Consider the following 12,834-nt stretch of genomic DNA (forward strand, 5'->3'; position numbering starts at 1 on the left):
AATACTTATTGAGCAGTTACTATTTGCCAGGCACTGTGCAAAGGATTTCTCCAACCTACTCTCAGAGGCGGGTATGCCACTTAACCACTTACTGGATCTTGAGCAAGTTTCTTAAACTCTTCTTGACTCAATTCCCTCTGCAAAATGAGGCTAAAAATATGGCTGCTGTAAAGAGTAAATGAAATAATAGGGGCAAAGCTCTGAGAACACAGACGGACACATATTAATCCCCCAAAAAGTCCTTTTTTTTTTTTTTTTTTTTTTGTACCGTCACCTCAATTTCACAGGTGAGGAACTAGGCTTGGAGAGATTAAGCAACTAGTTAGCCCAGCTTGCTCAGTGCACACTGCAGCGTAGACTCGCTCGGAAGTGGTGCGGCCCGCGGGCCCGCCCGCAGGTGAGTTGCACCTGGCAGCTGGGAGACTCGCTTCTCGGGAGTTGGAGCACCGTGCTCTGCAGCCCGGAGGCCTCGAAAGATCCTTAGCGCACGCACGAGGCTGGGGGTCGCCACGCTCCGGATTTGGGCGTGCGAGGGCCCTGGCGGTGTCGGGGGTCCCTCCGGACCCCCTCAGAAGCACTGCGGGCGACGCCTGTGTGCCAGGGCGAGCTCACCAGCGGGCGAGGAGCCGTCCGGCGTCAGGAGCGGCCCAGCCGCCCCGCGCACACACATTCACCACCCCGCCCGCCGGGGGGCCGCTAGCCCGGAGCCCGCCGCCAGCCCGCGCTCCCCCGCCCGCCGCGCTCCCGGGCGGAGTTTCCTCCTCTGCTCATTGTTCCCGGCCCAGCGCCCGCCCCGCCCCGCCTGCCCCACTGCAGCCGCCCGCGCGCTCCTGGGCGGCGGGGCGGGGGAGGGTAGGGAGAGGAGGGGAGGAGGAGGGGGCGGGGCCGGGGGCCGGCGCGGACGGGACGGGAGTCGCCGCAGCCGCCGGCCTGGCCCAGCCGCCCAGACACCGCCCGCGACGCAGCCACCCGCCGCTCCTCCGCCGCCTGGCTCCGCGCCTCAGTCCAGCTCTGCCGCAGCGGTCGCGAGGAGGGGCCGCTGGAGCGCGACTCGGGAGCCCCGGGTCATCACCCGGCCGCCGGAGCCACAGCCGGGCCTCCCTGAGCGGCGCCCACGCTCTCGCTGTTCGGACGCTCGCACCCGCAGCCACCTGCTCCCGGCCCGAGGCCAGGACACGATGCGCTCCGCGCTGGCGCTCTGCGCGCTGCTGCTGCTGCTGCTGCCGCCGCGGTCGCTCTCTGATGGTGAGTGGTGGCCCGGACTCCGCTGGGACCCCACCGTGCGGGTGCGCTCCCGGCCGGGCCGCACCTCGTGGCGCGACCTGGAGCAGCCCCTGTGCTCGCCTTTCGCTGGGGGCACACGCGGAGCCCTGACCTTGAACCATTCACGTCCCTTCCGAACCCGCGAACACTGCAGGTGCCGGGCGGGAGCGCGGATCGTCCCTGGTCTCCATTCGGGTGGAGTGGGCGGTGGATTGTGGATTGTGCTGGGGCAAACCGAGGGGCGACAACCCTAAATGGGTTTGCGGGCAAATAGAGCGGGGAGTTGGGGCATGGCGAGGCTCAACGTTTTCGCGGGATCTCCCCCCCAGGTCTGGTCACTCTTTCTCTCCGTTTTTGGAGGGGATGAGCAACGGTATTGTGTAGTCGATGATTCCAGCAAAACAGCAGGCTGGAAGCTCACGCGGAAGTCCCTGAAGCAGGTGACAAGCCTCCAGTAACAGCTCAGGCGGCTGTCTTCTGCGTTTGCAGAGAGGTTTTTTTTTGAGCAGTGTGTGCAGTTCAGCCCACCTGAGCCTGTGTTGGGATAGGTACAAGGGGAGTAAGTGGACCTTCCACAGTCTCAGAGTCACCTAGCTGAGTAGGACCCCTGTCTCCTTTGCCACCAAAGGAACTGCTCCCTTCTTGGCCATGGCCAGGAAGGTGAGACACCCCCCTCCCTTTTATAAACAGGAACTTGTCTCCTGGAACAAGCTTGGATGCACCTTAGAAACAGCCCTCCTATTTTTTTCTCAAGGTGAAATGTTATCCTTTGGGGGAGACGGGTGGCTGCAGACTCCTCCAAGAAAGTGTCCCAAGGCCCCTGAGAACAGCTGGAGGCTCGGCCCCAGGAAAGAGATGAATTTCTTTGTGACCCGCCTGAGCACATGTCTGCCTCGAGAAAGACTGGGGGTGGCGCTCCTACCCTAGGTAGGGCCAGGAAGACTTTGGTGACAGCCCAGAGAGGGAAGGGACCTTGCTGCTGGCAGGCACTGGCATTTGGGGCTGAACTCTTAGGGCAGAGTGGGAGGGAATGGCTGTACAGCCTGTTCTCTGCACTGCATGGAACCGTTCGTGGTCCGGGGCTGGTTCTCAGAGGGCAAACAGGTGTGAGCACACTGCTCTCAGAGGGCAAACAGGTGTGACCACTCTGTGGTCCGTGGCCCTGAGGCTCCACCAGCTTGGCCTGTAAAAAGGAAAGGGCACGGTCAGTGGGCAAAGGTGTTGTGCCCCCAAAGGGTATTTTGTGGTGTGAAGACTGGTCTGAACAGCTCTGAGGGTGACCGTCACCTTGGATTTGTACAACCTACAGGGCCGAGAAGATGCTGGAGTGTGGCCACTCCTGAGCCCTGCTCTAAGAGCAGCCAGACTTCAGCATGGGTCTTGACGTGCACCTTTTTGGAGCGAGCTTCTTAGCACCACCTAGAAGGGAGATGGGTTGTGTCAGGAGGGATAGGCTAGTTTCTGGTGCTCCAGAGCCTAGAGACTGAGCTGTGAGGAGAGGCTGGGGGCTGTTGTGCACTAAGAAATGCTCCAGAGCCACCCAGGGGAAAGCTCGAAGCCCAGCTTGCTGCTGGCTTCAAGGCTGGGATTGCCTTCCCCAGCATCTGGGCACTGCCCAGAAACTGCCTCTTTCAGGAAGCCCTCCTCAAGCCTAGCACAGGGCAAGGCACGTGGTGGGAGCTTGATACATGTTAAACAAGTTTGGTGAACAGGACCATACTCCCATCCCCCCCTCCCCAGCAAGTCTCTGGGCCTTTCCAAGCCCCCAGTGCCCAATCCCTAAAATGCTAGTGCCATATATAATAAAGGGATAAAAGGAAGTACTTTGAAACATGTAAAGCACAAGGGATTATTACAGTAGTAGCAGTAAAGTTTATTTATTTATTTTGAGAGAGTGCATGAGAACGGGGGAGGGGCAAAGAGAGAAGAAGAGAGAGAGGGAGAGAATCCCAAGCAGGCTCCGCACTGTCCATTCAGAGCCTGGAAATCAGGAACCATGAGATCACGACCCAAGCCGTAATCAAGAGTTGGACACTCGACTGAGCCATCCAGGCGCCCTTATTATTATTTTTCATACCTTGAGGCAGAAAAGGCTGAGGGGTGCAGGTGTGGTGTTCAATGGCTGCGCTGAATTTCATACCCTCCTATAGGGACTCGGTAAGGACTGTTCCATCTCTGCCCTTCCAAAGGTGTGGCCGCCTGGGCTGCAGTCACCAAGGATCGTGTAACCCCCGACGCCCCCCGACGCCGTTGGAATACCTTGATGCGATTCTAAACAATACAGGATTATAGTGAGTCTCCTCCACAAAGGAATTACCCCACCCAGGTCCCCTGAGAGCTTACCTTTTCATTAACAGGGAAGTCACACAGCCTACAGCATAAGCAGCATTAAATCCAGGGGCCTGACAGTCCATTAGACTCCTTTTCAGTACTTTTGGGTTTTTTTGTTTTTGTTTTTTTTTTTTTCAGTACTTTTGGTTTGATACTCATTTAGTGGAACCACATGGCGAGCTGTACGAACGGGCCTCAGTTCCCTTATCTATAAGATAGAATAAAAGAGCAGAGGGCACCTCTAGTTTCATGTTATATAACATTTCTGGGGTTTTCTGGCCCGTTATCTGCCAGCTGAGTCATACTATCAATCTGATCGAGTCATTCCATGGGTGAATCCTGGAGAGGGAGAGGCAGCTTGGTGTGGTGGAAAACACTCAGGGGCACCTGGGTGGCTCGGTTGGTTAAGCATGCGACTTCAGCTCGGGTCATGATCTTGCAGTTCATGAATTGGAGCCCCGCGTTAGGCTCTCTGCTGTCCGCTCAGAGCCTGCTTCGGGTCCTCTGTCTCTGTGCCCCTCCCCGCCCCCACTGCCCCGTCTCTCAAAGTTACATAAACGTTAAGAAAGAAAGAAAGAAAGAGAGAGAGAGAGAGAGAGAGAGAGAGAGAGAGAGAGAGAGAGAGAAAGAAAGAAAGAAAGAAAGAAAGAAAGAAAGAAAGAAAGAAAGAAAGAAAGAAAGAAAGAAAAAGAAAACAAACAGATTGTGGGTCAAACAGACCCCCGGAGACCATAGACAAAATAGTGAACCTCTTTGAGCCTCGGTTTCCTCAGCTGTAAAATGATAAAGCTATCTTGCAGGTTGCCCTGAAGGTGGGCGATAACATAGAATGAGCTTGACAGTGTGCCCAACTACTCGAGGTCGGAGCTTAATAAATCCTGGCTGTGATGATTACTCAAGCATATTAACTGAGAACTTGATTGGTCTGAGGCAGCTGAGTGTCAGGATTCTGCTAATGTCTGTGGGAATCAATTGGTAGGTGGTTGCAAAGACTGCAGCCTTAGTGCCATAAGGTGTGGGAAAAGGAGGCACGTGGAAACGAAGTGGTAAGGTGTGGGTAGGGGTGACCTAGGCAAAGCTTCCTGAAGGAGGTGGGAGTTTATACAGGGGTTTTAAGATAAAAAGAGTCACGGTGGGGTGGGCTAGGTGGGGCTGAATGAATTGCCGCTGGAGAGGAGACACGGGCTAGGGGTCATGATACGTATGGGTTCTTGAGGTGGGGAGAGCCGCAGGAAGGCCATGGGGAGGAGGTGAGTTTTCAGAGCCCGGGGGGAAAGTTCTAAGGTCAGGGCATGGTAGATATTCCAAGCATGGTCCTGCTTTGGGCATGGCTCTGAGGCAAGAGGGAGCAAGCCTTGGGGGTTGGGAGCAGACTGGGCTCAACAGGTGAGGGGCGAAGGGGAGCGGTAGGGGTCACAAAGGCACCAGGTGGTAGCTTTGCCCAAGCTGTGGGGTGTGCTCTCCCCCTCCACCCCCGAGGAGGGGCAGGGGGGAGGCACGTGTTGGAGGGGTGTCCTCTGGCAGGCAGCAGGGCACAGAGGTGGGGCAGAGGCACGGATTCTGAGCCACATCTGCCTTTTCCTCAGGCATCCATGTTTGAAGGGAGAGGAGGGGCTCCTGCTGGGTGGGGTTTGATACCTCTGCCCTTGGGAAGCTGAGAGAGGAAAAGGCTCCCACCTGATTCGAATTCCTCTGAGCAGGGAAGACTAGAGATTTAACCCTGGTTTACACCTGTCCTCAGGTATCATCTCTGCCAAGAAGCCTTCCCTGGTTTCTAGATGGACACAAATTATGTTCCGTGGTCTGTTTGGGTCTCTCGCAGCCTGTAGGGAGCCCCTCCGGGGTAGGGGCCACAGCACATTTATCTCTCCGTCCAGGGCCCCAAGCAGCAATGGGCACTGAGCAGTTGCTCAAAATTTTATCTGCACCTTTCAACTGAGGGGAGCCGGGGCCTAGGCCCTGGTTTCAGGCTCTTGGAAAGGGAAGCCGTAGCCCAGCTCACATCCTGGGCAATGATGCTGGCCAGTGAGCTCTTTCTGCAGCAGCCGGAACTGGCAGGAGTGACTGCTGAGGGTTGGGGCTTCGGGGCTGGGGATCCAGGACCTGACCAGTGGCTGCTGTGGGGACAGCTTGGCCAAGCTTAGCTCAAGGCCCTCCACTCCTAAGGGAAGTGGGAGGAGCCCTGTGGACAGCTCACCGCACTTCTTGGGAGGGGGGTCGGGATTTAGATGGTCCTACCCTAGTGAGATTGTTTCTTCACATCCTTGGTGCAGAGGCTCCGGGAGCCCTCTGCAAGTTTGCTCAGTGGAAGCTCCGTGCCAGAGAGAGAGTGACCCTCTTCTGCCCATCCCCCGCTCAGCAGCCCCAGCCTGCCTAGAGACTTCCTCAGACCTAGAGGCCAGGGAGCTCATCCCTCAGCTCTGGGCTCACTTCCTATTTGTGCTTTAAGGTATGATGCAGGGCCGGGAGCTCAGTTGGTGGGTTTTCCCTCACATTCTGTTCCCAGGAACACAGGTGAATTTGCATAGAGTTTCTCTTGTCATGGGTCTTGTCAAACAAGGTTGCAGATCTAGGTTTATGACTCTGGGCCATACAAGCCTCGTGACTGTAGGTATTCTCTCTCTCTCTCTCTCTCTCTCTCTCTCTGTCTCTCTTTCTCTCTTTTCTTCCTTCCTTCCTTCCTTCCGAGAGAATCTTAAGCAGGCTCCATGCCGAGTGTGGAGCCCGACACGGGCTCCGTGCTAGTGAGATCATGACCTGAGCCAAAATCAAGAGTCGGATGCTGAACCAGCCGAGCCACCCAGGCGCCCCTGTAGGTATTCTCTTAAGGAAAGCCTTCAAGAGAATCTCCACAGAAGATCCATTGCAAGGAGCCTCTTCATATTTGCAGTAGCATTTACCATTAGATTGCTACAAGTAGGCTGTTCAAAATAGAATTCAACTGGCAAACGGTAATTTCCACGCTGCTTCTAAATAACCTAGAAAATCACAGAACACAGAATCCTAGAGCTGGGAAGCCTTCCGGAAATCATCTTCTGCACCCACACGTTTTTCAGATGAGGGAACGCAGACCAGGGAGTGGGTTCACTTGGCCAAGTCCTAGTGACTCCCAGTGAGATGCATGTGCAGCCATAGAATGTAAGAATGGGACTGAGCCTTTCTGTGCTAATTCCCTCTCGGGCACTGGAGAAACTCATTAGAACCCTTTCTAGAAAGGGTTTCGTGAAGGTGAAAACATTATACTGTGCCCAGACTCTCCCCATCCCTCCGCCTTCAGGGTGTGTTGAGAGTTGGAGCTACTTTATTCCCCAGGAGTTAGGCTCTCCAAAGGTTTTCCCTGTCATGTCATGTCACAGTGCGGGCCACCATGCTGGTCACTCTGTACATGTCTGTCTCCCATTGCCTGTGAGCCCCAGTAGTGACTGTAGCATCCAGCCAGAGTCTGGAACGAATGAGTGGGGTGCTTGTTGGATATCTGGTGCACAAATTCAGCCCTCCTCACATGCCCCCCACCCCAAGCCCTGGTATTGGCTCTGGACTGTGGTCTCACCCCGTACCACGATAGTAATGGCTGGCGCAGACCCTCAGCTTTGCTTGGCCTCCTGGCCATCCATCCTCCCTCTGTCCCCACCCCTTTCCCTGACAAACCACCGCCACCCTCTCTTCCTTTGTAGCCTTATCCCCCTCGGGTCAGCCACCTCGCACTTCCCTGCGGCCAGGGCGCAGGGTGGCACCCTGTCCGCCAATTGTCATGGCCGGAAGGCCGTGTGCCTCAGCCCAGGGGGAAGAGAATTCTGACGAATGGCTGACTGAGGCTTGCCATGCAGCCCCAGGTTGGGGTGCTGGGAGACACATGGGCTGACCAGGAGCCCAAACTGTCTGGTCTCGAACCTTTTAGCGCTCTGACCCAGGTCAACGTAGAAGGGACACTGGGGAGACCAGCCCTGGTGAGAGGGGCACTTTGCAGGCCTCACACCCCTTCTTACCTGAAATTTATGGAGTGCTGTCCAAGGGGACCCTCTGTCCCCATCCAGTCTGATTCCCATGCCGACTTGGCTTTGAACATCCTCTCTGGAGCCACAGTCTTCAGCCAGGATAGCACGAGGTTGTCTTGGGATGGCTTTTGTCTCACAAACCATTCCAGAGAGGGGAAACTGAGGCATAGCACTGAGGACTTGGAGTAGGTGACATAAACAGCTTTTCCCCCAAATATCCACGTGCCTCACTCCCTCATTTCTGTTAGCCACCGTCTCAGAGAGAGCTTCCGGGCTGCTTGCATAACACGCCCTCCTCTCCTTACTCAGTGTATTTTCTCCATAGCGCTTATCACCTGATGCATGCTCGTTTCTGCCTTTGTGTGTCTCTCTCTTGAGTAGACTATAAGTTCCATGAGGGCAAGGTCTTCTGTTGTTCATTGCTGTAGCCCCAGTACCTGGAACAGTACCTGGGAAATAGTAGATACTCAATAACTGTTTGCTGAATGAATGAGTGAGTGAGTGGCCGAGCTGGCTTAGAACCCAAAGTCTTGTCTGCGAGTTCTGAGCCGTCCACTTGCAAGGCTCTAACCTGGTTCCAGAAGAAGAGAGGCAGGTGGCCGGTGAGACCAGCCCGGGACGTGGGAGGGATGGTTGCCTGGGCACGAAGGTGGAGCGGGACTCCTGAAGGCAGGGGTGCTGGGGGAGGTGCAACCGCCTCATAGCTGCTTCTGGCCACCTCCCCGCCCCCAGAGGACCCTTCTGTTGAAGGTTAGGGCTGCTGGTTGTTAAAACTTAATTTGGCTGCTCTTAGCAACTAAAAAACAGTGGACTGGGGCGCCTGGGTGGCGCAGTCGGTTAAGCGTCCGACTTCAGCCAGGTCACGATCTCGCGGTCCGTGAGTTCGAGCCCCGCGTCAGGCTCTGGGCTGATGGCTCGGAGCCTGGAGCCTGTTTCCGATTCTGTGTCTCCCTCTCTCTCTGCCCCTCCCCCGTTCATGCTCTGTCTCTCTCTGTCCCAAAAATAAATAAAAAATGTTGAAAAAAAAATTTAAAAAAAAAAAAAAAAACAGTGGACTGACCAAGACGGAAGTGGTCTGTCACTCACGTGAGAGAAGTTCAGAGCGCTGGGATGGCGGTCTGTTCTGCCATCATCAGCATGCTGCCTCATGGTCCAAGATGGCTCCTGGGGCTCAGCTATCAGGAGAAAAGAACAAGAAGCCTGTGGCTCCTCTTTCGAGGGCGCCTGCCAGAAACCACACACAACACTTTAGTTACATTTGTTGAACAGAACTTGGTCCTTGGCCACACCTAGCTGCAAGGGAAGCAGGGAAGAATACTTTGATTAGGGAAGAGTATTTGTTATTTCAGGTACCCATATATATGCCTAAGCAAAAACCAGTGGTTCAGTGATAAAGAAGTCAGAAAGAATGGATATCGGAGTAGGTCACTGGCAAATACTACCACAGGCTAAGTCCCTGAAAACCTTGGGTTTCTCTGCAGCTGCCCTCAAACCTCGTCTTGCCAATCAGATCAGCTCTGCTTGCGTGAAACCCAAGTAGTTGTCCGCCATGGCCAAAGGCCTTGCCCCCGCTCTGGCTGAGCCATTTTCAGCTTATCTGTTGTCTTTTTGGTGGCTCCAGCGTGTTGGTGTACTGATGGAGGGTTTCCTTGTAATGTGCAAAGAAACCCAGCTCCCTCCCACGCAAGCCCCCTCGCCTTGAGCTGCACTAGTGTCCCGGGGACCGCCGATGACCAGGGCTTCCTCCAGGGTTGCCCCTGGGGGACCTACTTTCTCCCACTGCCCTTTGAATGGCAAAGAAGTATTTCTACACCCTATCCTCCCCTTCCTGGCTCAGCAGGGGCAAGTATGGGGCCGAGGGAAGTACTGTCTTAAATGTTTGGTCCATGGGGCACCTGGGTGGCTCCATCGGTTAAGTGTCCGACTTTGGCTTAGGTCACGATCTCAGTTTGTGGGTTGGAGCCCCGTGTCAGGCCCCGTGTCGTGCTGACAGCTCAGAGCCTGGAGCCTGTTTTGGATTCTGTCTTCCTCTCTCTCTACCCCTCCACTGCTCGGGCCGTTTCTCAAAAATAAATAAACATTAGAAGAGATTAAAAAAATAAAAATAAATATTTGGTCCATGGACACTCCTGAGAGCACCAGCTGGAGGCCGGTGGCTTTCCAAACTGGTGGAGGTACTCTATGGAGCTGTCGTGGGGGCCACCGAGAGGTTGGGGTACACACCTAGAGAGGAAAGCTAAGAGAAGGCCAATTTGGGGGCGGACTTTTCATCCCACCCCACTTTGCGCATCTCCGTTTGTATCTGTTCTGTAGGGTAGGTCTCCACATAAGAATTCCTCTGAGAAAAATTCTGCTGTCAAGGAGAAGAAACACTGAAATCTCTCGGCATGATGTGCCAGGATTTGAAGTTAGAAGCGTGGCGTTTAGCCTGGGCTTTGGCACTTGCTGGCCTTGCGGTTTCAGACTTGTTCCTTGGCCTCCGTTTCCCTGGCTGTGAAATAGGTATAATGCCTTCCTCTGCAAGTGTGGGTTACACACTGGTGGTGTGCCTGACGCAGTTTGGTTTTACGTCTTTTACTGGCTTTAGGTCTAGCCCAGCGTGCGATATGATGAAGCAGACCTGTTCCCCCCTCTCCATCCCCCAGCGTGTGCCATGACCTCTCTGCGCTAAGCTTTTGCCCATTTATTCACTGTCCCACAGCCAGGCCCTTCAGGACGAGGGCCCCGGTTCTGAGGCTGTGGTAAGCCGCACTCCCAGGAAGGGGCTGCAATGTCCACCCCCCCTCCCTGCCTCCCAGTTCCTGCTTCCCACCTGGTGCTTCCCACTCCATTTCTCAGGGACGCTGCCCTTTCCCCTTAGGCTACAAGTCAGACGGGTTTTCCTGAAGCCACCAAGGCCCTGATCCTGGAGCCCCTGAGGTTCTGGCCATCACGCTGTGAAATGGAGGGTCACATCCTACTGCTTTTTTTTCTGGATCGGTGTCCCTCTGGCTGTTCTTTCTCCACTGCCCCTGTGCAGGCCACAGATCTGAGTATCACCCTCTAAATAGCTTCCTTCCTCCTCCTCCAACCCTCCCTGACTCTAGCACCAAATTCACTGTGGCACCATCCGAGCCGGGCAGCGAAACCTGGTGAAGGTCTCTATAGCCAATCTGCACTCCCCTTCAGGGAGGAGGGGAAGCAATCCAGCAGCAAATATAAACCAGGGAACTGAGTATCTCCTCCCGGAGGTGAGAAGTGGGAGGAAGATAGAAACTACTCACCGAGCTGCATTTGACTTTCTGCACCGTAATCCCCAGGGGCTGGTGCCCTTGTGCCTCACTTTACCCCTACGGTAAATCAGGGCTAGCACCCCACTTTTTTTCCTTTGGTCTTGTTTTTTACTTTTAAGTCGGTAGAATAAGCTGGGTCTCAAACTGTGCCCAAAGAGAACACCAGTAGTCCTCAAGATAGTAAGAGTTCTGCTCCCAGTAAATGTTTGATAAATGAATAGAAAGTTTGTCGTGAGTAAAAGAGACGCATGATCCAAAAGGTTTGGAAAAGGCTGCCGACTCGATTCCCCTTCGTGGAAAGTCAGTGCCTGTTAGGATCTTAAATGCTCCCAGATGCCCCTTACCGAATAGCCTTTGCTTAATTCAGCGTCCTCCAAATGTACTTTAACCGTGGAAACAACCTTTCCTCCTCCTTTTTCTTTTTTTTTGTTTATATATTTTTGAGACAGAGACAGAGCATGAATGGGGGAGGGTGAGAGAGAGAGGGAGACACAGAATCCGAAGCAGACTCCAGGCTCTGAGCCGTCAGCACAGAGCCCGATGCGGGGCTCAAACTCACGGACCGCGAGATCATGACCTGAGCCGAAGTCGGACGCTCAACCGACTGAGCCACCCAGGTGCCCCTTTCCTCCTCCTTTTTAGAACATCCACGAACATCTGGTGGGGGGAAATACGGATATGAAGATAGAGGGACCGCCTGCCCCAGTTTGCCCAGGACTGAGAGGTATCCAGGGATATGTGACTCAGGGCTAGAACCCACGCAGTCCTATGTAAAGACCGGACCACTGGGTGTGTGCGTCCAGTCTGGAGCTTTGCTAAGCAGGACCTTCTGGAAAGGGAAATGCAGCCTGACAGCGCCCTCCTTCCTGAGGGGATTTGTAGGAAACCACATGGAAGCTTGTGGCCAGAATAAAGGCTGCTTGTACCAGAGTCAGTGTAGGGAACAGGTTCCATCCCAGGCCAGTGGCCCTGCATGGGTGCTTAATAACGGTGTTGTTTCTCAGGTAGGAGTTGAAGGCATTATTACGAAAATTGTGGGTGGGTGTGTTTTTGACGTTTGATCTTTCCACTCAGATGGGGGCAGACGTGGCTTGCTGGTTGATTCTGGCTGCTTTTTTTCCTGTTGTGCCTCTGCTCCTACTGCTTTGAGTCCCTGTTCTTGACAACATCACGGTTTCTGTTTTAAATCCAGTCTGAGGCTGTCCCCCTGTCCCAGGGGCTTGGAGAAGGGGGTTCCCAAGGCTGTTCTGCCAGCCAGCACTGCCCTGGTGGCTCACCCGAGGCAGTGGTGCTGGGGCTTTGTCCTCAGCCCTGGGTAACGCCGAGCTCCTCCACCTTCGGGCTGTCATTTTTCTGGGAGCCAGGGAGCCAAATGGTGGAAAGGGGGTGACTCGTTGGATGGAATCACCGGCTTGCCCGTGCTTTTCGAGCTGCTGCCAGCACATCATACATCCTCCCAAGTGGCGGGTCGGTGAGCGCGGGGTCCCCTCGCTCAGGCACATGTAGCTCCACACCCCAGGTGTAGGGGGCGCTGCTGAGTAGAGCGCGTCTGGGTCTCAGCCCGTCCCTGCGCGCGGCAGTCCCGCGCTATGAGCCCAGTCCCCAGCATGCCCCCCTTCTCCTGGCCAGGCCACCGCATCCGGAGACCCCGGAGCCCCACACGGAACTACTTCTCACCCTGAGCTCATCCTCGTTTTCAGCTTCTCAGTGGCCACAGTGGACACTGGAGGGCACGTGCTGTCGACAGCTGGCTCCTGGGGAGAGGCAGGGTGGGAGCTTGTCCACAGGCTCTCATTCTCCCCTTGGCATCCCGGGAGGTTGTACTTGGCTGGAAAAACACTTTGGCTTTCCTCCCAGGCCCCGGGGAGAATCTGGAAGCCTGGTCCTGACCGCACAATATCACATCTCTGAATTCCATGAGCTCTCTCGGGCAGTCACGACATCACACCAGCTGTAGCTGCCCCAGCGCCTCC

General features: G+C 55.1%; 1 protein-coding gene across 1 annotated transcript in view; it reads left to right on the top strand.

Moving 5' to 3' along the window:
• The first annotated feature begins 538 nt into the window (after positions 1-538).
• Positions 539-12,834, top strand: part of PODXL (podocalyxin like) — a 53,759-nt gene continuing 41,463 nt past the window's right edge. Inside the window, exon 1 of the mRNA XM_058724251.1 lies at positions 539-1,245. Within this exon, the coding sequence (XP_058580234.1) occupies positions 1,179-1,245 (67 nt within the window). The 5' untranslated portion in view covers positions 539-1,178. The remainder of the gene's footprint in view (positions 1,246-12,834) is intronic.

Source organism: Neofelis nebulosa, chromosome 4, assembly GCF_028018385.1.
Source record: "Neofelis nebulosa isolate mNeoNeb1 chromosome 4, mNeoNeb1.pri, whole genome shotgun sequence".
Lineage (NCBI taxonomy): Eukaryota > Metazoa > Chordata > Mammalia > Carnivora > Felidae > Neofelis > Neofelis nebulosa.